The following is a 23,265-nucleotide window of genomic DNA, read 5'->3' as shown; positions in this document are numbered from 1 at the left end:
TTCTCCCTGGAGTCCTGGTCAACGTTTATCCCTCAACCAACATCACTAAAAACGGATGATCTGGTCATTATCACATTGCTGTTTGTGGGATCTTGCTGTGTGCAAATTGGCTGCTGCGTTTCTTACATTGCAACAGTGACTACACTTTAAAAAGTATTTCATTGGCTGTGAAGCGCTTTGGGACGTCCTGAGTTTGCGAAAAATGCTTCATAAATGCAAGTTCTTTGTTTCTTTCCAGCTCACTGGGAACCTGTATCATCCAGAGAAGGTTCACTAGTTTGAGCTTAGTTAGTTCAGCTTAGCTGGGATATTATTTGAGGTACTTGTAACAGGCCTCAGTGTCCCCTGGGATAGAGAGGAGAGGGGGGAAAAAATCAGCCAATGGAGATCCTCTTACTATTGCCCCCCCCACAACCCCCGGACCACCCCCACAACCCCCACAACCCCCGCACCCCCACAACCCCCGCACCCCCACAACCCCCGCACCCCCCCACAACCCCCACCCCCCCACAACCCCCGCACCCCCCCCACAACCCCCGCACCCCCCCCACAACCCCCGCATCACCCCCCCACAACCCCCGCACCCCCCCCACAACCCCCGCACCCCCCCCACAACCCCCGCATCACCCCCCCACAACCCCCGCACCCCCCCCACAACCCCCGCATCACCCCCCCACAACCCCCGCACCCCCCCCACAACCCCCACACACCACCCCCCCCAAAACCCCCGCACCCCCCCCACAACCCCCGCACCCCCCCCACACACCACCCCCCCCAAAACCCCCGCACCCCCCCCACAACCCCCGCACCCCCCCCACAACCCCCGCACCCCCCCCCCCCACCACCGACTACCCCACAGTCGAGATCTGCAAACTTCACACACAAGGACTGAACTTGATATCTGACTTGGTACCACAGTGGGTGAGGGGCTACACCGACTTACTGAGGGGCAACATAAGTAATGCAGGAGGTACACGAGTGTCTGAGTATCACTCACTGACCTGCTCCCCCGCACTCCCTCATTCCCCATCCACTTTCCCCCTCCAGTGGCGCAGAACCATTCGTTTTTTGGAAAAATTATAACATGTCCTATTGAATATCCCACATTTTTGAACACTGAAGTTCTCACTATTGGGGAAAGAGCAGTGAAATGGGACTAATTGGTTAGCTCTTTCAAAGAGCTGGCATAGGCACGGAGGGCAGAGCGGCCTCCCCCTGTGCTGTGCCTACTATGATACTCATTGAACGAATGAGGGTGTCTCCAGGGATTAAAGATTAATCTCCGGGATACTGCTGTGAGCAGAAACTCAGGAGAAAAATCATAGGGGCGTTAAAAATATTCATTTTCTTTTTGATACTTTTGTTTATTAAAATATTGGAGATGGGGGCGGGGAAAAAAGGCTGTACGAGTGGGCGGGGCGGGATATGATGAAACCTCCAGGAATACGTCCGACCAGAGTTGGCGACCCTAAGGCAGGAGGATGGCAACAAAAAAAATAACGTTAGCGAGTGCTTTTGAACAAGGCCTGTCGGTGAAAGGGAGTGAGTTTTCAGCTGAGGTGGGTTGGATCCGTTAAGGGGTTAATGTACAAGGACGTGTGTGTGTGTGTGTGTGTGTCTCGACCTGCATTTGCCCAGACCTCTTTTTTTGGGAGGTGGAGTGGGTATTTCGCACTGAAACGATGTGGTTTTTCCGCAGTAATAGGAGCGGCTGCAGTCCTTTTACCTTTGTTTAGCTCAGAGCCACTAACTCCCGGAGACTTTAGGTAACAACGTGCCGTCAGGCCCGCAGCACACAGGGGAAGACAAAAAAAAAAAAAACTTACCCTCTGGCTACAGCCTTGATTCGTGGAGGGGAAGGTGCATGAACACATGGAGGTGCTCCCAGACACAGATCGGCCTGAGATTCCAGCCTTTACCGTCATTACAATTATCCGCCCGAACCTTGCGGCTCGCTTTGCGAGTCATACGCTGCTCCCCGTGTGCTCCGCTGAATTGAAAAGTGCGACCCACGCTGGCTAAAAGACGCCCTGTCTTTTCGGGTGAGCTCCGCGCAGAAGATACCTTTCGTTCTAATTGGGGCGTTTAAGGTGATTCGAGGAGTTGATAGGATATAGGATTACATGGAATTCACTGCACAGAAACAGGCCATTCAGCCCAAGATAGAGAGAAACTATTTCCTCTGGTGGGTGGAGTCCAGAACAAGGGGGGCATAACCTTAAAATTAGAGCTGGGCCGTTCAGGGGTGATGTCAGGAAGCACTTCTTCACACAAAGGGGAGTGGAAATCTGGAACTCTCTCCCCCCAAAAAGGCTGGGGGTCAATTGAAAATCTCAAAACCAAGACTGATAGATTTTTGTTGGGTAAGGGGATTAAGGGTTACGGAACCAAGGCGGGTAAATGGAGTTAAGATACAGATCAGCCATGATCTAATTGAATGGCGGAACAGGCTCGAGGGGCTGAATGGCCTCCTCCAGTTCCTACGTTCGGCAGACACGGCAAACAATGCCAATCGGCGTGTCACGCCGCCCGTGCGATTGGCGACCCGGCTGGGGGAAAGATTCCACCGACGTTTAAGTGAAGATATTCTCGGAAATGCCCTCCAAGGGGGGGGGGGGCGGTCAACACCAGCTTCTGCAGCCAGCCTCTCCCGGTTGAACAGGAGAGAGGCGTGTAAACTCATAGGGGAAGGGATCAGGCCTGATGGTGCCCCTTGAGACAGGCTGAACCATCATTCCCTGTGTGCTGCCTATATTTTAATTGGAGGGGTAATTGTAATCCTACCTACCCTCGGTCGATGGGCAGTTAAATTTGGCCAGTGATTTACCCCCTGACGTCCCACACACACTCACCCCCGCTGCCTTCTATTCTAACCTGCTCTTCTGAGCAGGCACCAAGTACGCCCAAGCCCGGCAAGGACCTGGGGTCTTTCTTTCAATATGCAGATCAGTTTCCAATGACGTCATCGGGCCCCCGACTGCAATTTTAACCCTGGTCTGAGCTGGGAAACCGTCGTGGCTCTTCCTCCAGGTGAGGCTACCAGGATCCGGGGCCATTTGAGGCTCCCACAAGAAAAGTTTAGAAGATTTTGGGTTCAGGCTACACTCCAGAGACTTGAGCACATAATCCAGGCCGACACTCCCAGTGCAGTACTGAGGGAGTGCTGCACTGTCGGAGGTGCCGTCTTTCGGATGAGACGTTAAACCGAGGCCACGTCTGCCCCCTCAGGTGGATGTAAAAGATCCCATGGCACTATTCGAAGAAGAGCAGGGGGAGTTCTCCCGGTGTCCTGGACCAATATTTATCCCTCAATCAACGTCACTAAAAAAACAGATTATCTGGTCATTATCGCATTGCTATTTGTGGGATCTTGCTGTGCGCAATTTGGCTGCCACGTTTCCTACATTACGACAGTGACTACATTTCAGAAAAGTACTTAATTGGCTGTAAAGTGCTTTGGGACGTCCAGAGGTCGTGAAAGGCGCTATATAAATGCAAACTCTTCTTCTTATTGGGAATCGATTTTGGGATATTCCTGGTCTGTAGGGTCAGTGACCCATTGAACAGTGGAGCCACTGAGACCGATGGAACACAGTCACCGTTAACTGACGGTGTGCTGGGTCCAGCTGAATTGACGGTTGGGAGGTGTTGTGTTTTGGCAGGCGACAGGAGCGCTTGCTCACGATGCGTTAGTGTGAAATACACTAATCTGCTTACGGTTCACCAGCCCACTCACTAACAAAAGGAACAGGGGAAGGGGAGGCGGAGAGAGAGAGAGAGAATTAAGGACTTCCCTTCCCCCATCCCGCTCACTCACAGCACTAAAACATCCTCTACTCTATCGTCACGTCACGACGCATCAGGAGTGAATGAGACCCGACAGGAAGTGTTTACTGTAGTTTATGGCACAGTCACAGGTTAAAAGGAGCCTGAGGCTGGAGGCATTAACTGGGTCTGTGGTACAATGAGGTACTTTGTACGTGTGGATTTCCAGCATCTCGAAGGGGCTTAAAGGGGCATTGTCTTCATCAATAAATTTTTGGCAAACTTTTTGCTTTCTATTTTTAATTATTATTCTTTCTCGGGATGCGGGCGTCGCTGGCCAGGCCGGCATTTATTGCCTGTCCCTAGCTGCCCTGAGGAAGTGGTGCCTTCTTCTTGAACTGCCCATAACGGTTTGATACAACGGAGGGGTTTGCTGGGCCACTTCAGGGGGCAGTTAAGAGTCAACCACGTTGGTGTGGGGCCTGGATTCGCTTATAGGCCCAGACCGGGTAAGGACGGCAGGTTTCCTTCCCTAAAGGACAGTTAGTGAACCAGTTGGGTTTTTATGACAATCCGACAGCTTCACGGTCACTTTTACTGATATCGGCTTTTTATTTCCAGATTTTTTTTTAAACTGAATTCAAATTCTCAAACTGCCAGGGTGGGATTTGAACTCACGTTCCGCTGGATTACTAGTAATCTGTGAGTCAGGCCATACAGTACCAGACACTGAGACACATCCTTTAACTCTGTGTACTGTACGCATACAGGTGCAAACACTTACTGACACACGAGCTGTCCAGTTACAGACGGGAGTAAATCATTCTCTTTTGCTCAATGCGCATTGTACAGAGATACACGAGTCATACATAACGGACGGGAGTGAATTTTTCCCCTTTGGTGTCTACTGTACGTGTACAGAGGCTGACAGAGGGATACACAAGCTGTACAGCAATAGGCAGGAATGCATCGTTGCCTTTTACCCAGTGTGAATTGGACAGGGATCAGTCGAGAGTGAATGGTTTCCTTGTACTGAATGTGTACAGAAGCTGACAGGGAAATACATGTGAGTTACACAGCACCAGCAAGCACGAGGCTGGAATGCAAGCTCTCAATAGACAGTTGACATTCCAATTAGTCACCAAGAATTGAGCCCCTCTTGTCTAAATTGGACAGCCTGTCAATTTAATGAAGTGAGTCCCCTAGTGCGACGCCTGTGTTGTGTCACCTGCCCATTTAGTAAATTCGCACTCACAGAGCACGATAAAGACATGCAGGAGAGAACGTTTATCATTCTGTCCAACATTCAGAATTCTGAGCCTAACAGCTCCTAAAGTCAGGATAAGACGTGAGTAGTTCAGACAGCTGAATACTTCCTCTTCTGCAAACTGGTCCAGCAATGTGTTCATGGGCCAATTGGCCTCTTTCTGTGCTGGATGATTCTATGACAAAAGGCACAGAGCAGTTTCTTCACCTTCTCTCTCCCTTGTTGCCCATTTGACTGATATCCAATTCAAGCCTAGGTTTACAGCCAATGAAGTACTTTTGATGTGTAGTCACTGTTGTAATGTGGGAAGCGCAGCAACCAATTTGCGCACAGCAAGATCCCACAAACAACAATGTGATAAATGTCCAGGTAATTTGTTTCAGTGATGTTGGTTGAAGGATAGATGTTGGCCTGGACACCAGGGAGAACTCCCCTGCTCTTCTTCGAAATAGTGCCATGAGATCTTTTATGTCCCCCTCAGAATCTTATATGTTTCGATGAGATCACCTCTCATTCTTCTAAACTCCAGAGAGTATAGGCCCATTCTACTCAACCTCTCCTCATAAGACAACCCTCTCCTCCCAGGAATTAATCTAGTGAACCTTTGTTGCACCGCCTCTAAAACAAGTATATCCTTCCTTAGATAAGGAGACCAAAACTGTACACAGTACTCCAGGTGAGATCTCACTAAAGCCCTGTACAATTGTAGTAAGACTTCCTTACTCTTGTACTCCAAGCCTCTTGCAATAAAGGCCAATATGCCATTTGCTTTCCTAATTGCTCGAAGTACCTGCATGCTAACTTTTCGCGTTTCTTGTACGAGGACACCAAAATCCCTCTGAACTCCAACATTTAATAGTTTCTCACTATTTAAAAAATATTCTGTTTTTCTATTCTTCCTACCAAAGTGAATAACCTCACATTTCCCCACATTATACTCCATCTGCCACCTTCTTGCCCACTCACTTAACCTGCCTATATCACTTTGCAGACTCTTTGTGTCCTCCTCACAGCTTCCTTTCCCACCTACCTTTGTATCGTCAGCAAACTTAGATACATTACACTTGGTCTTTTCATCTAAGTTATTAATATAGATTGTAAATAGCTGAGGCCCAAGCACTGATCCTTGTGGCACCCCACTAGTTACAGCCTGCCAACCTGAAAATGACCCGTTTATCTCTACTCTCTGTTTTCTCTCTGTTAACCAATCCTCATCCATGCCAATATGTTACCCCCAACCCCGTGAGCCCTTATCTTGCGTAACAACTTTTTATGTGGGACCTTATCGAATGCCTTTTGAAAATCCAAATATACAACATCCACTGGTTCCCCTTTATCTACCCTGCTCATTACATCCTCAAAAGACTCTAATAAATTTGTCAAACACGATTTCCCTTTCATAAAACCATGTTGACTCTGCCTAATCATATTATGATTTTCGAAGTGCCCTGTTACCACTTCCTTAATAATGAATTCCAGCATTTTCCTGACGACTGATGTCCGGCGAACCGGCCTGTAGTTCCCTGTTTTCTCTCTCCCTCCTTTCTTGAATAATGGGGTTACATTTGCTGCCTTCCAGTTCACTGGGACCGTTCTAGAATCTAGGGAATTCTGGAAGATCACAACCAATGCATCCACTATCTCTGCAGCCACCTCTTTTAGAACCCCAGGATGTCGGCCATCAGGCCCAGGGCATTTATCGGCTTCTCCAGTACTTTTTCTCTACTGAAATTAATTACTTTAAGTTCCTCACTCTCATTAGCCCCTTGGTTCCCCACTATTTCTTGTATGCTTTTTGTGCTTTCTACTGTGAAGATAGAGACAAAATATTTCTTTAACGTCTCTGCCATTTCCTGATTCTCCATTATAATTTCTCCTGTCTCAGCCTCTAAGGGACCAACGTTTACCTTTGCTACTCTCTTCCTTTTTACATACTTGTAGAAGCTCTTACAATCTGTTTTTATATTTCTTGTTAATTTAATTTCATAGTCTATTTTCTCCCGTTTAATCAATTTTTTGGTTGTCCTTTGCTGGTTTCTAAAACTCTCCCAATCCTCAGGCTTACTACTCTTCTTGGCAACATTGTAGGCCTCGTCTTTTAATCTAATACTATCCTTAACTTCCTTAGTTAGCCACGGATGGATCACTTTTCCTGTGGAGTTTTTATTTCTCAATGGAATGTATGTTTGTTGAGAATATTGAAATATTTCTTTAAATGTTTGCCATTGCTTATCAACAATCATACCCTTCAATCTAATTTCCCAATCTAATGTAGCCTATGTAATTGGCTTTGTTTAAGTTTAAGACTCTAGTTTCTGACTTAAGTACTTCACTCTCAAACTCAATGTGAAAGTCTATCATATTATGATCACTCTTCCCCAGAGGATCCTTTACTGTGAGATTACTAATTAACCCTGTCTCATTACACAATGCAAGAACTAAAATAGCCTGTTCCCTGGTTGGTTCAATGACATGTTGCTCTAGGAAACCGTCTTGAATGCATTCCACGAACTCGTCCTCCAGATTACCTTTGCCAATTTGATTTGCTCAGTTTATATGAAGATTGAAGGCCCCCAATTACTGCATTACCTTTGTTACAAGCTCCTATTATTTCATGATTAATACTCTGTCCAACGGTATAGCCACTATTAGGAGGCCTATAAACTACTCCCCCCAGTGTTTTCTGCCCCTTGTTATTTTTTATTTCCACCCATATAAATTCTACTTCCTGATCTTCCGAGCCAAGATCCTTTCTTACCACTGTCCTTGTGTCATCCTTTATTATCAGGGCTACACCCCCTCCTTTTCCATTCTGCCTGTCTTTTCTAAACGTCATGTACCCTGGAATATTTAATTCCCAACCTTGGTCACTTTGTAACCATGTCTCTGTAATGGCTATTGGATCAAATCCATTTATCTCTATTTGCGTAACTAATTCGTCTATCTTGTTACGAATGCTCCGTACATTCAGATAAAGAGCCTTCAGTTTGGACTTTATACCATTTTTTCCTGCTTTGACCTTATTTGCTTATGCTTAAGCTCTCTGTCCCTTGCTGCCACATTCTGCTTACCTTTACCCAAATGCTCAATTGCCTTGACTTTTCTCGTTAGATTTCTAAATTTCCCCTCACCTGACACCTCCCGCCCCCTTTTAGACTGCCCCCCACCAGAGGAAATATTTCTCTCTATCTACCCCATCGAATCCTTTAATTATCTTAATCATTTACTGGAATGGTTCCAGGGGATGAGGGATGTCAGTGATGTGGAGAGGCTGGAGAGGCTGGGGTTTGTTCTCCTTACAGCAGAGACGATTGAGGGGAGATTTGATAGAGGTGTTCAAAATCATGAATGGTTCTGATCGAGTAAATAAGGAGAAACTGTTTCCAGTGACTGAAGGGTCAGCAACCAGAAAACACAGATTTAAGGTGATCGTCAAAAGAACCAGAGGTGACATGAGGAAACATTTTTTACGCAGTGAGTTGTTATGATCTGGAATGCACTGCCTGAAAGGGCGGTGGAAGCAGATTCGATAGTAACTTTCAAAAGAGAATTGGATAAATACTTAAAAGGGAAAAAACATTGCAGGGCTGTGGGGAAAGAGCAGGGCGAGTGGGACTAATTGGATAGCTCTTTCAAAGAGCCGGCACAGGCATGACGGGCCGAATGGCCACCTTCTGTGCCGTAACATACTATGATACTATGATGTCCTGGACAAAATGGCCGACCAGGTGTTCCCGAGCAGTTTCCTTTGCTTACCTGGACATGTTGTCAGGTGAACAGGCCGAGTTGCCCGTGGAGATGCTGGTCTCCATACTGTCCGAGCTCTCCAAACTCAGCGTGTCGAAGGCATGCTCCATGTCAGCGCCTTGCTGCGCAGAGAGAGGCTGAGGGTGGTGATGGAGGATGCTGTGGTGGATGAGGTGCGGCTGGTGGTGACCGTGGAGGGTGTACGGCTGGTTCTGGTGGACGCACAATGGCGGGTGTTGGCTGTGCAAAGCCTCCCACTGAGACTGGGCCTCGACTGCAGCCTTCTGCTTCAGCTCAGCCAATCGGCGCCGCTGTTCTTCAATCACCTGGTGACCTGTGGGAAAAGTTTACATACACGGGTTGAGGCTGTGGGCTGGCGACCTTTGCACCCCCGAAAAACCAAAATGCCCCCCCTACGCTTTTGGTGTCCCTGCACCATCTGGTGTCGCCAGCTCTCCAGGATTGTCCTGGAGTTTGCAGGAACTGAAGATTAATCTCCAGGACACTGGTGCGAGCAAAAATCCGGGAGAGAAATCATAGGGGGCGTTAAAAAATATATTTTTTTCATTTTCTTTGAACACTTAATTGGTTATAAAAATATTGCAGATGGGGAAGAAAGACTCTTTGATTGACAGTCAACGATCATCCAATCGGGTAATGGAGAATCTGGTCGGTTTCCAATTGGCCTGGGAAGGCAGCGGGCCGTGAGGATGGACATGTCGGGCGACCAATGGCGGGAGCTTGGGGGCGGGGTAGTTGGAGGCAGGAGGGTCATGTGATGATTCCTCCAGGAATACGGCCAATCAGTGATGGCAACTCCTGCACCATCCGCTGTTGCCCTCTGATTTTAAAATTCTCATCCTTGATTTCAAATCCCTCCATGGCCCCGCCCCTCCCTATCTCTGTAACCTCCTCCAGCCTTACAACCCTCCCAGATCTCTGCACTCCTCCAATTCTTGCCTCTTGGGCATCCCCGATTTTAATCGCTCCACCATTGGCGGCCGTGCCTTCAGCTGCCTCGGCCCCAAGCTCTTCACCACCGACGCACAGTGGCTGCAGTGTGTACCATCCACAGGATGCGCTGCAGCAACTCGCCAAGGCTTCTTCGACAGCACCTCCCAAACCCGCGACCTCTACCACCTAGAAGGACAAGAGCAGCAGGCACATGGGAACAACACCACCTGCACGTTCCCCTCCAAGTCACCCACCATCCCGACTTGGAAATATATCGCCGTTCCTTCATTGTCGCTGGGTCAGAATCCTGGAACTCCCTTCCTAACAGCATTGTGGGAGAACCGTCACCACACGGACTGCAGCGGTTCAAGAAGGCGGCTCACCACCACCTTCTCAAGGGCAATTAGGGATGGGCAATAAATGCCGGCCTCGCCAGCGACGCCCACATCCCATAAATGAATTTTTAAAAAATTACCTCCCTAAACCTCTCCACCTTTCTCTCCTCCTTTAAGACGCTCCTTAAAACCTACTTCTTTTGACCAAGCTTTTGGTCACCTGTCCTAATATCTCCTTATGTGGCTCGGTGTCATCTCACACACATGGACACACACACAGACACGTCGAGACAGACACGGACTCACACACAGACAGAGGCACACAGACTAGATGGGCCGAATGGCCTCTTTCTGTACTGTAAGATTCTATGATGTGAACCCCTCGATCAGCTCCCATCCTGTACCTCACTCCCGGCCAACCTCCTGCTGGTCACTTACCTTTCTGCTGTAGTGCCAGTTGCCGTTTGACCTCTATGTCTTGCAGCGTAGCGGCCAGATTCCGTGGCAAACTGCCAGTGCCATTCTGTGCCAGCGCAGAACTCTGGAAAGTAAATATAAAGTGGATTATGGAGAGAAAAAGAATAAAAAGACTCCTCCTTGAAAAATCACCAAGCATTGTTTGCACATAGAATTATATAGAACGTTCAGCACAGAAACAGGCCATTCGGCCCAAACTGTCTATGCTGGTGTTTATGCTCCACACGAGCCTCCTCCCACCCTCGACTTCATCTCACCCTATCAGCATATCCCTCTATTCCTTTCTCACTCGTGTGTTTATCTCGCTTCCCCTTAAATGCATCGATGCTATTAGGCAGCACTCTCGCCTCTGAATCACAAAGCCGTGGGTTCAGGTCCCACTCCAGACACCTGTGCTCGTTGATCCAGGCTGACCCTCCCAGTGCTGCACTCCGGAGGTGCTGACTCGAAATGAGATGTTAAAGTGAAGCCCCGTCTGCCTTCTCAGCTGGATCCCATGGCACTATTTTGAAGAAGAGCAGGGGAGTTCTCCCAGGTGTGCTGGGCAATAGTTATCCCTCAGACAACATCACGAAAACAGATTATCTGGTCGTTATCTCATTGCTGTTTGTGGGATCTTGCTGTGCCCAAATTGGCTGCTGTGTTTCTTACAATACAACAGTGACCATGATTCTGAAGTATTTCACTGGCTGTAAAGCGCTTTGGAACATCCTGAGGTTATGAAAGGTGAGTTCGTTTTTTAAAAAAAAATCCAAAAGGAATGCAGTTTTGCAAATGGAATATCCTAAAACAGAAATTGTTTTTTCCTGTGTGTCAATCTAGGAACAGGAGGCCATTTAGCCCCTCGGGCCTGTTCCGCCATTCAATTAGATCATGACTGATCTGTATCTTAACTCCATTAACCCTCCTTGTTTCCATAATCCTTAATCCCCTTACCCAACAAAATTCTATCAATCTCAGTTTTGAAATTTTCAATTGACCCCCAGCCTCAACAGCTTTTTGGGGGAGAGAGTTCCAGATTTCCACTCCCCTTTGTGTGAAGAAGTGCTTCCTGACATCACCCCTGAACGGCCTGGCTCTAATTTTAAGGTTATGCCCCCCTTGTTCTGGACTCCCCCCACCAGAGGAAATAGTTTCTCTCTATCTACCCTATCAAATCCTTTAATCATCTTAAACACCTCAATTAGATCACCCCTTAATTTTCTATACTCAAGAGAATACAAGCCTAGTCTATGCAACCTGTTCTCGTAATTTAACCCTTTTAGCCCTGATATCATTCTGTCAATCTGTGCTGTATCTCCTCTAAGGCCAATTTGTCCTTCCTGAGTTCTGGTGCCCGGAACTGAATGCAGTCATTACATGTCTGATAATTCTGGGTGAGGCAGGGCCTGTGTGTGTACATAAAGCACTATTTTCAGGGCTATTGGTTTACAGTTGACTGAAAAGTCCAAAGTCCCTATTTTATTGCATGGAACTCTGAGAACTGTACAGGTGGTTTGGGGATTGCATTCCTCGTATCCGTCCGTCTCTCCCTGAAAATCGAAGTCCCAGGGGCCTTGGTCATTTTGTTCTGTTTTGATTATTAACCCTAAAATCTTTCACAAATAAAAATTTGTAATTTTGTTAAAAAGTTATGGTTAAAGACATTTACCCATTAAAAGCTTGTGAGGGTTAAAGAAAGGTTTGTGTTTATGTAACACTTCAACACATCGCTCAGAAACGCCCACACTGCGCTTCACACACAATGAACTACTTTGGAGTGCAGTCACTGTTACGTGTGTGAACGTGGCAGCCACTTTGCACACAGCAAGATCCCACAAACAGCAGTGAGATGAATGACCGGATAATCTTGTTTTTGGTGGTGTTGGTTGAGGGAGGGATGTTGGTCCAGGACACCGGGGCGAACTCTTCTTTGATTCGGGGCAAGGAGATCCTTGGTATCCACCCGAACCTCAACAGGGAGTCGGGCCTTGGCTCTGCGTTTCTCCTGAAGGATGTGCGGCCCCTGCCGACACAAACACAAGACACGCAACCCTCTGACCCAGAGATGCAGATGTGAGCAGCTGAGCAGCCCGCGGGAGACCTGCCAGCCACACATCCGTGTCCTGACTCCTCCTACCTTTGAAGTAAGGTTTCGTCCCAGAGTTGAAGCGGTGAATGGCGAGGAGGGGGCGGACCCCGTCTTCGAGCGAGGTAGAGTCCCGCATCCGTCGCTCTCCATTTTGGATCGGTAAACCTGCGACACGAGCACACAGAAAGGCAAATCAAGCTGATGGACCTTCGCGGTTTCTGCTGCGGTGGCAACGGTCAACTGCAGGACTTTCTCTGCCTCTCCCCGAACAAGAGGATGAGTTCCATTAACATCCGGAGGACTACAGTACCCCAGGGCCAATAAACGATCAGATTCTAATTTTAACCGCTCCCCCTTCCCCAACAATTTTCTTCCCTCTTCTCCAGAAGAGGTGCCTCGTGCCATGATACAGTTCCACAGATACCAGTCACCCTCCAATACCTCACCCAACCTTGACAACGACTGTCGGGAGGCTATTTGACAAAAGAAGGAGAGGGAACGTTACAGCTGAGCCCGTCTGACATCCAATCCCAATAATTTTCCATGAGGGAGTCACTGAATAAACGTCAGGAGCAGGATTCCTGGCCGATTTTCCCATCTCCAGCCTGGGAACTGTATGATACCCAGCAGGAATCAGACTCCACCTACAGGGGAAGGCGGAATTATCGAGAGGGAGAATTTGTTTCCCCTCCTTTCTCAAAAGTGAATCAGCGCCGATAATTTTTTCGCCAAGCGTTCTCTTCACGATGGGCTTTGCTCAGGTCTGTGCCTTCTTCTCCAGACAGGAAGGCACATCGGACACGTCCACAACCACTATCACCAGCGCCAACCCACACGTACGGGCAGCAGATGTCTACTGTTTGTCGGTGTCGTCCCTACACAACCGGAATGTGAGTGCGAGGCAGCAGTGGTCGATGACCGAGTTGGGGAGTCACTGGCTGGAAAAAGGCCCCCAAAGCAACAACCGGCCACAGGCACAATCCCACAAATTACCGCTGCCATCGTATTTCAGAAGGGTGTAAATAAAGAGTGTTCGGCGGATACCTGTTATGTGCAGACTGAGTACAGGCTATGGTTTCGCTCGCGGACAACAGGCACAAAATGATAAACTTCGATACGACTGTTTGCGGTATTAGCTTACGAACATTTACTGCATTCGGGTGACATTTCAGTACCTATTTTGAAGGAGGCATTAATCCATTTAAAATCATAGAATCAGACAGCACAGAAGGAGGCCATTCGGCCCATCGTGCCTATGCCGGCTCTTTGAAAGAGCTATCCAATTAGTCCCACTTCCCCCCTGCTCTTTCCCCATAGCCCTGCAAATATCTCCTTTTCAATTTTATGTCCAATTCCCTTCTGAAAGTCACTATTGAATCTGCTTCCACCGCCCTTTCAGGCAGCGCATTCCAGACGGTAAAAACTCGCTGTGTAAAAGAAATCCTCTTCATTTCCCCCCTGGATTTTTTGCCAATTATCTAAAATCTGTGTCTTCGAGTTACTGACCCTCCTGCCAGTGGAAACAGTTTCTCCTGATCTCCTCTATGAAAACCCTTCATGATTTTGAACACCTCTACCTTCTCTGCCCGAAATAAATTCATAAAATAAGCAGATTAATGCCTCTGTTAAAATAGCTGACAAACCAACATCAAACCATGTTGTGAATCTTCACACACAGATGTCACAAGCACAAAAGGGAGTGGAAATCTGGAACTCGCTCCCCCAAAAGGCTGTGGATGCTGGGGGTCAAATGAAGCTTCCAAGACTGAGATTGATAGATTTTTGTTGGTTAAGGGTATCAAAGGATTTTTAAAAAATTTTTTTAATTCGTTCACAGGATGTGGGCGTCGCTGGCAAGGCCGGCATTTATTGCCCATCCCTAGTGAGATTTTTTACAACTGAGTGGCTTGCTAGGCCATTTCAGAGGGCAATTAAGAATCAACCACATTGCTGTGGGTCTAGAGACCGGGTAAGGACGGCAGGTTTCCTTCCCTAAAGGACATTAGTGAACCAGATGGGTTTTTACGACAATCCGGTAGTTTCATGGCTAGCATTACTGATACTAGTATTTTAATTCCAGATTTTATTTAATTAATTGAATTTAAATTCACCAGCCGCCGTGGTGGGATTTGAACTCGTGACTCTGGATTTTAGTCCAGGCCTCTGGATTACTAGCCCAGTAACATAACCACTACGCTACCGTACCCTAATATGGAGCAAAGGTGCATAAATGGAGATGAGGTACAGAATAGCCATGATCTAACTGAATGGCGGAACAGGCTCGAGGAGTTGAATGGCCTCCTGCTGTTGATATGTTCCCAATGCTGTGGCTTGACTCCCTCCCTCACCCCACATAATTCATTCTCTTAAAAAATCTGGTGCGTAAATATTCAAAAACAGAAGAGTGGAAACAGGAATGACATTTACCTGAGTAGACCTTCGTGTGGAGTGAGCTTTAGCTGGGAGAGGAGGAGGAGAAGAGGAAATTGGAGGTGAAGAAGATGAGGCTTCAAAGTTAGCCATTATTTCTTGGTACCATCTCTCTAGCTCCAACGTAGAGGTCAGCAGCTTGCTGGTAGGCTGCTGCTACACGTCATGTGGGGGAGGGAGAGAAGGAGAGAGAGGGAAAGACGGAGAGGGAAGGACGGAGAGGGAAGGAAGGGTTGGAGGCAGAGGAAAACAGAGAAAAAGGACAGGGAGGTGGATAAAGAGAAGGGAAGTAGACAGAAAGATGGAATGAGAGAGAGAGAAAAGAGTCAATGACAAAGACGGGTAGACACACACATCGATAGAATTGGGGGAGGGGGGGGAAGAGGGGATACGAAACCAAACAGAAAGAAATTAATTAAAGAAATGGATACCAAAGTAAAAGAGAAATAACAACAAATGAAAACACAGTGTGCCTTTTCGAAGATCTACATAGGCTGTATCTCAAGATTATTCCGAAACGGTGAAGCCACAATGTTGTGAAAGAAAAAACTTTTTAGCAGGTGCTCGAAAACGCGAAGCGAATTCAGGCCTTTTTAAATCACGAGCAGAGTAATTACACATCGTTGTGTCACGTGCGTCTAGGGGTTGCCAACTCTGGATGGACATATTCCTGGAGGTTTCATTACATGACCTCCTGCCTCGAACAATCCCGCCCCCACACTCCCACCATTGGTCCATCCTCAAGGGACAGACTCTTTGCTACCCAATTGGATTAATCTTGACCGTTAGTGAAACAGCCTTTTTCCGCCCCCCCCCATCTCCAATATTTTTATAACTAATAAATGAAATGAAAAAAACCCACAATTTTGTTTAATGCCCCTGTGATTTTTCTTCAGGGTTTTGCTCACAGCAATGTCCTGAAGATTAATCTTCAATTCCTGTTGGCGACTCTCATGTGCTGCAATGAGGGGCGAGTCCCTGTTCCCAGCCGTGACCATCAGGAGGCGACACTGAGCAGGAGATCGGTGATCGTCACAAGGAGCCAGGGACAAAACTGGGAGTGAGACCCCTTCACCTCCCACTCACTCATGCTCCCAGCAGCTGATTGGAGAGAAACCCTTACAGAGGCGTCGATGCAGGTTGTCTGTCTATGGTTCAGGATTTTGGCTGCAAAAAGCAGCTTTGGATTATGATGACTGAATGGAGCTGATTGTCATGTTGGTTTTGACCTCTTTGCACCAGTTCATGGAGGTACTTAACAGACTAGTTCTTAAATATGTAGAACTGATTGACACCAGCAGACCAAAAAATTAGCCCCAATAAGTCAAATTGTGGTACTTATTGCGTATATGTATGAATCCTGAATTTTCCGTGATTCCGCATTGAAGTACAACCTTTGCAGGATTAAAAGAGGACAGAATGAAAATATAATGAACAAACATAACTCTGCTAGCCAATAAGGATTTCATTCTCCATCCATTGCAATGGTCTCCTACACCGAGTGTACCTCAGATTCCATCATTAATAACATTACAGGGGCAGCCTCGCTAACAGGGAGCAAGAGTTGGAGAATGGGGCTATAGTCTTATAACCCAACTCCATACCAGCTGTGCAGTGTGTACTTTCATGGATGCAATTTTCTTCCTTCATTATTCCACGTTTTTCTGCCAACGTTAGGGAATGAAGGAAAATGTATCGGTATTTGGCACCTGCTCTGCAGTTGTCGCTCACATGAAGACACCAGATGATTCAAAGCACAGCAGGGACTGAAGGAGTCAACCTAAGCACAGAAGATGCTCCTGTGTCCCTTTCCCCGTTCTCACACACTAGTTTGGAAGCTGTTTGCAACTTTTTTTTTAGTTAGGAGTTCTCTGATGCCATTAGTCTCCTCTCCCCACTGCCCCTGGTCATTGCCCAATCCTCTGTCTCCCTGTGCTCTACTTAACTGATTTCAAGATCCTCACTTTCAGTTCATATCTTCACTCCCATCGCCAAATTCTTCCCCCTCCCTTGCCCTTGGTCAGTGGTAATCGTTTCTCCATCCCATAAAGCATTTGTGGCATTTTTCTTTGGGCGAAGAATGTTATAGAAATGTAACAAGGATTTGCATTCACACAGTGCCCTTACTGTAGAGAAATGTCCCAAGGCACTCCACGGAGGGCCAATCAGAAATAAATGGACACTGAGCCACAGAAGCAGATATTAGAAGAGGGGTGATTGGTCAATGAGATGGGTTTTAAGGAGAGCCTTAAAGGAGGGCAGAGAGGAGGAGAGGCGCCGAGGTTTAGGGAGGGAATTACTAGATGACTGAAGGGAGGGGAAAGCACAAAGAGCCAGAGTCAGAGGTACGGAAAGTTCCACTGGGGGAGGAATGGGCGGGTGAGGTTGGTAGGAGGTTACAGAGACAGGGAGGGGGCGAGACTATGAGGGATTTAAACACGAGGATGTGAATTTTAAATTGGAGGCAGGGGAGGACCGGGAGCAAATGTATATCAGCGAGGACAGGGGTGATGGATGAGTGTGACTTGGTACAGTATAGGATATGGGCAGCAGAGTAATTTGTTGTTGATGTGACATAAATGCAACATGTACACGGGGTTTTATGGTAATGTTCAATTTGGCCCATAGAACTCCATGTAAAGCACTGCCCAGAGTTACTAAAGCACGATTTAAACATCAGCTATCTTGCTGTTTAAGTAGAGCTGACAAAACGGAATGACTCACTTGAGTAATTAATGCATTTATATCTGCTGCATCTGTTCCTTACCCTGTTATATTCCTTTTAAGACCTGTGCTTATTCTGCTGTCGCTCTAGTAGCGAGAGGCGAATTCAGAGATTCTGCACTCCTATTCCAGACCTGGGAACGCCAGCCCTGTACATTTAAGTCTAGGACAAGGGGGCATAACCTTAAAATCAGAGCTCAGCCATTCAGGAGAGTAGTTAGGAAACACTTCTTCACACAAAGGGTGGTCGAAGTGTGGAACTCTCTCCCACAAAAAGCAGTAGATGCTAGCTCAAATAATAATTTTAAATAATAGATCGATAGATTTTTGCTAGCCAAGGGTATTAAGGGATATGGAGTCAAGGTGGGTAAATGGAGTTAGGATACGGATCAGCCATGACTTCACTTACTGGCGGAACAGGCTCGAGGCACTGAATGGCCTACTCCTGTTCCTATGTATTTCACTGTTTAATGGAGGTGCTAACTCATTTATTTTAATGTCTTAATTAAAATAATGAACTAAGGACCTTCAGGCAAACACATTAAATGTCGGCACAAAAAATATCACACAGTGTAATTTATAGGCTTATATATCCATCTACTGTGATGAAAATCTACGTCTGCACACACTTCCCGTTATCAATTCCTCTCCACATTTAAAATGGAAATTGCCTATGTCAACTTGTCACACTGTAATTACACCCTCCTGTCAGTGGTGGTGCTGCTGGCTAATCCATTTACCCACTAGGGAAGACGGGGGGGGGGGGGGGGGGGAGAAACAAAACCCAACAAAAAACAAACATGGAGAAGTTAGGGAATTGACTTCAAGATCCTTGTCTTTGACTTTGCCCAATCTGAGTGTTCTTCTCCAGATGTATATCCCCCTCAGGATCCCTCCAAGTCTGGACTACTGCTGACCTTTCAGTGATTGTGACCCGCCCTCTGGAATTCTCTTGCAAAACCATTCCATCTCTTTGCCTTCCTCCCTCCATTCCAGGGTTGCCAATTCTGGTTGGGCGTATTCCAGGAGGTTTCATCATAGGAACTCCCTCCTCCAACTGCCCCGCCCCCCACGCTTCTGCCATTGGTCACCCAACACGCCCATCCTCGCGATGCACCATCTTCCCAGGCCAATTGGAAAGCGAACAAGCTCTTCGTTAACTGATTGGATGATTCTTGACTGTTCGTCAAACAGCCCTTCTACCCACTTCCAATATTTTTATAATAATCAAAAAGTGTTGAAAGAAGATGAAAAAAAACACATTTTTTTCCTAATGTATATGAGATTTCTCCCTGAGTTTTGCTCGCAGTGGTGTCCTAGAGATTAATCTTTAATTCCTGGAGACTCCAGGCCAATCCTGGAGGGTTGGTAACCCAATTACCTTCAAAAAACTCCTAAAAACCCTACTTTTTGAACATGTCATCAGTCTCCCTCCTTCCTTTTCTTTGCTCAGTGTTTGCTTTGTGAAGTGCTCCAAGATGTTCCTTTACATGAACATAAATCCAATTTGTCGTTGAGGTGAAGGAGAATTTTCAGTGAGAGTTTGATTTTCACAGATGGCGAGGATGATACCAGAACTGGGAGGTTATACCCATCAGGAAAGGTTGAACAGACTGGGGCTCCTTTCTCTAGAAAAGAGAAGGCTGACGGGTGACCTAATAGAGGTCTTTATGATTTTGAAGGGGTTCGATAGGGTAGACCGAGAGAAGATGTTTCCACTTTGGGAGAGATCAAAACTAGGGGTCTTAAATATAAGATAGTCACCAATAGGGAATTCGGGAGAAACTTCTTTACCCAGAGAGTGGTTAGAATGTGGAATTCGCTACCATAAGGAGTAGTTGAGGCGAATAGTATCGATGCATTTAAGAGGAAACTAGATAAGCACATGAGGGAGAAAGGAATAGAAGGTTATGCTGATGAGATTAGATGAAGTAGGGTGGGAGGAGGCTCGTGTGGAGCATAAACATCGTTATAGACCAGTTGGGCCGAATGGCCTGTTTCTGTGCTTTAGACTCGATGTAACTATGTTGGATGGGTCCTTATGAAAAGTGTGGGGGTGGGGAGGGGTTGCGGGGAGGTGCCTTGGTTAGAGTTGGCGACCTGCTGAAAACTCCGACACTGAGAAAAAGTAAAGAAGTTAGCATTGAATCCTCATACAAACCTCAGCTGTGAATAGCGTAGAAGAAGAAGGCTGCAAGGGCAGGGAGCTGGCAGCAGACAGAGTCAGAGAGGAGGCGACTGAGCTAGTGTGGAATGGGACTGGAGCGGAGCTCCCCATTGAACTGCCGTACAACTCCTTAAGCTGACCTAGGGTGACGTACTCCTGGGGAGAGCAGCAAAGGAAGCAGAGAGCATCGGGCAACAAGAAATAATTTGTTAATCAAATGAAAAATAACACAGTTTCGTGAAGCAGATTCACATTGTTAAAAGTTTCCTTGCTAAATTGAAACTGGACAAAAATACAAATTAGATGCACTTTTGTTTTACAGAATTCTCTATTTGTTGCACCCCATAAACCGACGACATTTGACTACTGCAAAATTTGAAACCAGTTGGAAAATTATGTTGCAACTCTAAATTTATCAATTGGAATGGGAGCAACAATGTCCGACGCCAGAATCACTTCTAATGCACAGGAGATGTGGAAACGGAACAGTTAAATAACATATAACTTTGCACATGCGTAAAACTGTCCTTTGTTATTGCTGATAGTGTTGTATATTGGAGCAGGTTTTGAGGTGCCACTCCACTCAGTTACTGAACTGGGTCGCGCAAGGCAGGAAGGGGGTTGTGGTGACTCCCAGATGCCAGGACGGCAAAGGTCAGATGGAGGAGTCATTGCCAGGAGCTGCGCTTGTGCATTTCATGACAGCCGGTCAAAGTGGGTAATGGAGACGGTGTGGAGACAGCTGACCTATCTATCCCGTCGGTGACAGAGGCATGGGGCCACACACAGGATCGACCAACAAAGGAATAACGTAGGATGCTTGTCTTCCTTTGGAGAGCAAGAGAGATGATTGGAGTATCACGGAGTATTGGCATCTGGTGTCAACAGGAAAGGCGGGGGGGGGTGGTGGGGGATAACTTTAAAATTAGAGTTTAGAGGGGATGTCAGGAAGCACTTTTTCACACAAAGGGGAGTGGAAATCTGGAACTCTCTCCTCCCAAAAAGCTGGTGAGGCCGGGGGGTCAATTGAAAATTTCACAATTGAGATTGGTAAGGTTTTTGTTAGGCGAGGGTATTAAGGGTTATGGAACCAAGGCAGGTAAATGGAGTTAAGATACAGATCAGCCATGATCTAACTGAATGGTGGAACAGGCTCGAGGGGCTGAATGGCCTCCTCCTGTTCCTATGTTAACATAGGAAACAACCCGTAGCAGTGTCCCCTCCCTCCGGAAGGTGAGATGTTCAGCCTATCTGTGGTGTTTTAGCCCGTGTGGACCAGCTACTAACCATTAAAGTCACATGACTGCGATCCACAGATTCAAGATTCAAAGCTACAGTGACAGTTACCATCATTAACACCCTGCCATTGGTGAACAAGTGGGGAACTTTCAACGGGTGACAGTTGCAAGAAGCACCCAGGCAATGAAGTCCCAGATTCTGTAGAAACTCCGAGTCTACTATTAACGACTTGCTCCCTACTCTTCGTGAGATTGACATTTATTTCTGAGATTTATCATGAAATGAGGCCTGCTAGCCACAGTTGGTGACAAAATATCATCACTGAGGACCTGTGCTGCCATTGCACCATGTAACGTACCCTCAGTGTAGACCCTAGCTTGGGAAACAGGTCTAAGAGTGGGCAACAGCACTTTTAAAACATTAAGTCTTGGGTGGTTTTGATTGCTCAACAGGGTTTTGCCGTTCCAAGAGGCTTCAGAGGCCAAGTCACTCTAGGCATGCATGCATGTCCTAGCAGCTTGCTGAAAAAGATCATTGGGAGCAATTTGAGTTTGAGGGGCAAAAGGTACATTTAAAATGGGGAGCTGAAACGGAAGACCAGTTCTAAATGGAAGAAAAAAATTGGTTCAAGGAGATCAGATAGATTCTTTCAAACTCGGACATTGTCAGAGTGTCCAAGTGGCTTCAGCTCAGCTCTTTGTATGTTCCTGCAGAAGCTTGTGAAGGAAATGGTTTGCATATTGATCGGACAGTGATACAGTACAAGGTATGATAAACCATCCATGGGCATGCTCATGCAATAAAGGCACTGAGATAAGAGACAAAACCACACAACTTGAAACCCAACATGCAAAACGTCCATAACATGCTGCTTGGGACGAGCACAACTCAACTAATCTTTACACATGGGGAAACTCCACCAAAACCCATTCAAGCATGGAGCAGCTACGGTGTGTTGAGAAAAGATAAATCCAAGATGGAGGAAAAGTTAAGTCCATTCTGAATGTTATTGTTCTCATTCATTCTTTAGCTTGCCCCAGGCCCTGTACCATTTCTGAGAAGTCAGGGTGTGTAGGTGACCCATTCCTGGGTTTTGGTGATAACATGCGGTGGGTAGCTTGTAGGAAGCAGACAAGACGTTGAGAAGATGTTTCCACTTGTGGGGGAAATCCAAAACTAGGGGCCATAAATATAAGATAGTCACTAATAAATCCAATAGGAATTCAGGAGAAACTTCTTTACCCAGAGAGTGGTTAGAATGTGGAACTCGCTACCACATGGAGTAGTTTAGGCAAATAGCAAAGATGCATTTAAAGGGAAGCTAGATAAGTACATGAGGGAGAAAGGAATAGAAGGTTATGCTGATAGGGTGAGATGAAGAGGAGTGGGAGGAGGCTCGTGTGGAGCATAAACACTGGCGCAGACCAGTTGGGCCGAATGGCCTGTTGCTGTAAATTCTATGTAAGACCAGGCTGCAGGGGACAGGGGTGACAAGCTTCCCAACTTTCCTTTCCCTTCCTCTGGTGAAGCTACCTCCCCCTTACAACATGGCTGAGATTGTGGACTTGATGAGGCTGCACCCAACAGAGATAATCCATATCCCACCGTTTCATGGCCTACCACTCTGGTGCTCTCAACCAATTGTACAAGATTAAAGATAATGGAATGATGCTCCATATTGGATTGTTGCGACCGAGGGTCTCAGTGAGGAATCAAATCCATGTTCGTGTTTTTTATTGGTACTCAGGCAGTAAACAGGATGAAGTTTCCAAACAGCTAAACAATTATTTGCATGTCTGCATTCTGACTGCTTCCTTCTGAATCGCACCATCTGGTCCTACCCAACCTTAATCTGTCAACAGAAAATATAAATTTTTGTGTTCAAATGTAGTTAATTACACAAAGGGAACCGCTGAGCACTGGTTTGCGTTTAAAGGGACAGCGTCAGTTTTAGTTGACCTGTTTGTTTTTCTTAAAACTTTTTGTTGGTGGTTATCGAGGGATGTCACTGCCGAATCATAGAGCACAGAAGGAGGCCATTCGGACCATCATGTCCATGCCGACTCTTTGAAACAGCTATCCAATTAGG

General features: G+C 46.7%; 1 protein-coding gene across 14 annotated transcripts in view; it reads right to left on the bottom strand.

Moving 5' to 3' along the window:
• The window catches only part of phldb1b (pleckstrin homology-like domain, family B, member 1b), a 283,632-nt gene that overhangs the window by 30,862 nt on the left and 229,505 nt on the right, over window positions 1-23,265 (bottom strand). For 11 of the 14 annotated variants that reach the window (XM_067970865.1, XM_067970876.1, XM_067970863.1 and 8 more), the window contains 5 exons: window positions 19,932-20,093; window positions 15,044-15,199; window positions 12,665-12,781; window positions 10,507-10,609; window positions 8,789-9,113 (listed from right to left, as the gene is read on the bottom strand). In XM_067970865.1, the coding sequence (XP_067826966.1) occupies window positions 8,789-9,113; window positions 10,507-10,609; window positions 12,665-12,781; window positions 15,044-15,199; window positions 19,932-20,093 (863 nt within the window). The remainder of the gene's footprint in view (window positions 1-8,788; window positions 9,114-10,506; window positions 10,610-12,664; window positions 12,782-15,043; window positions 15,200-19,931; window positions 20,094-23,265) is intronic. The other 3 variants (XM_067970873.1, XM_067970871.1, XM_067970872.1) reach the window with 1 other exon arrangement.

Source organism: Heptranchias perlo, chromosome 33 (assembly GCF_035084215.1).
Source record: "Heptranchias perlo isolate sHepPer1 chromosome 33, sHepPer1.hap1, whole genome shotgun sequence".
Taxonomy (NCBI): Eukaryota; Metazoa; Chordata; class Chondrichthyes; order Hexanchiformes; family Hexanchidae; genus Heptranchias; species Heptranchias perlo.
This window is presented reverse-complemented; position numbering and strand designations above follow the sequence as displayed.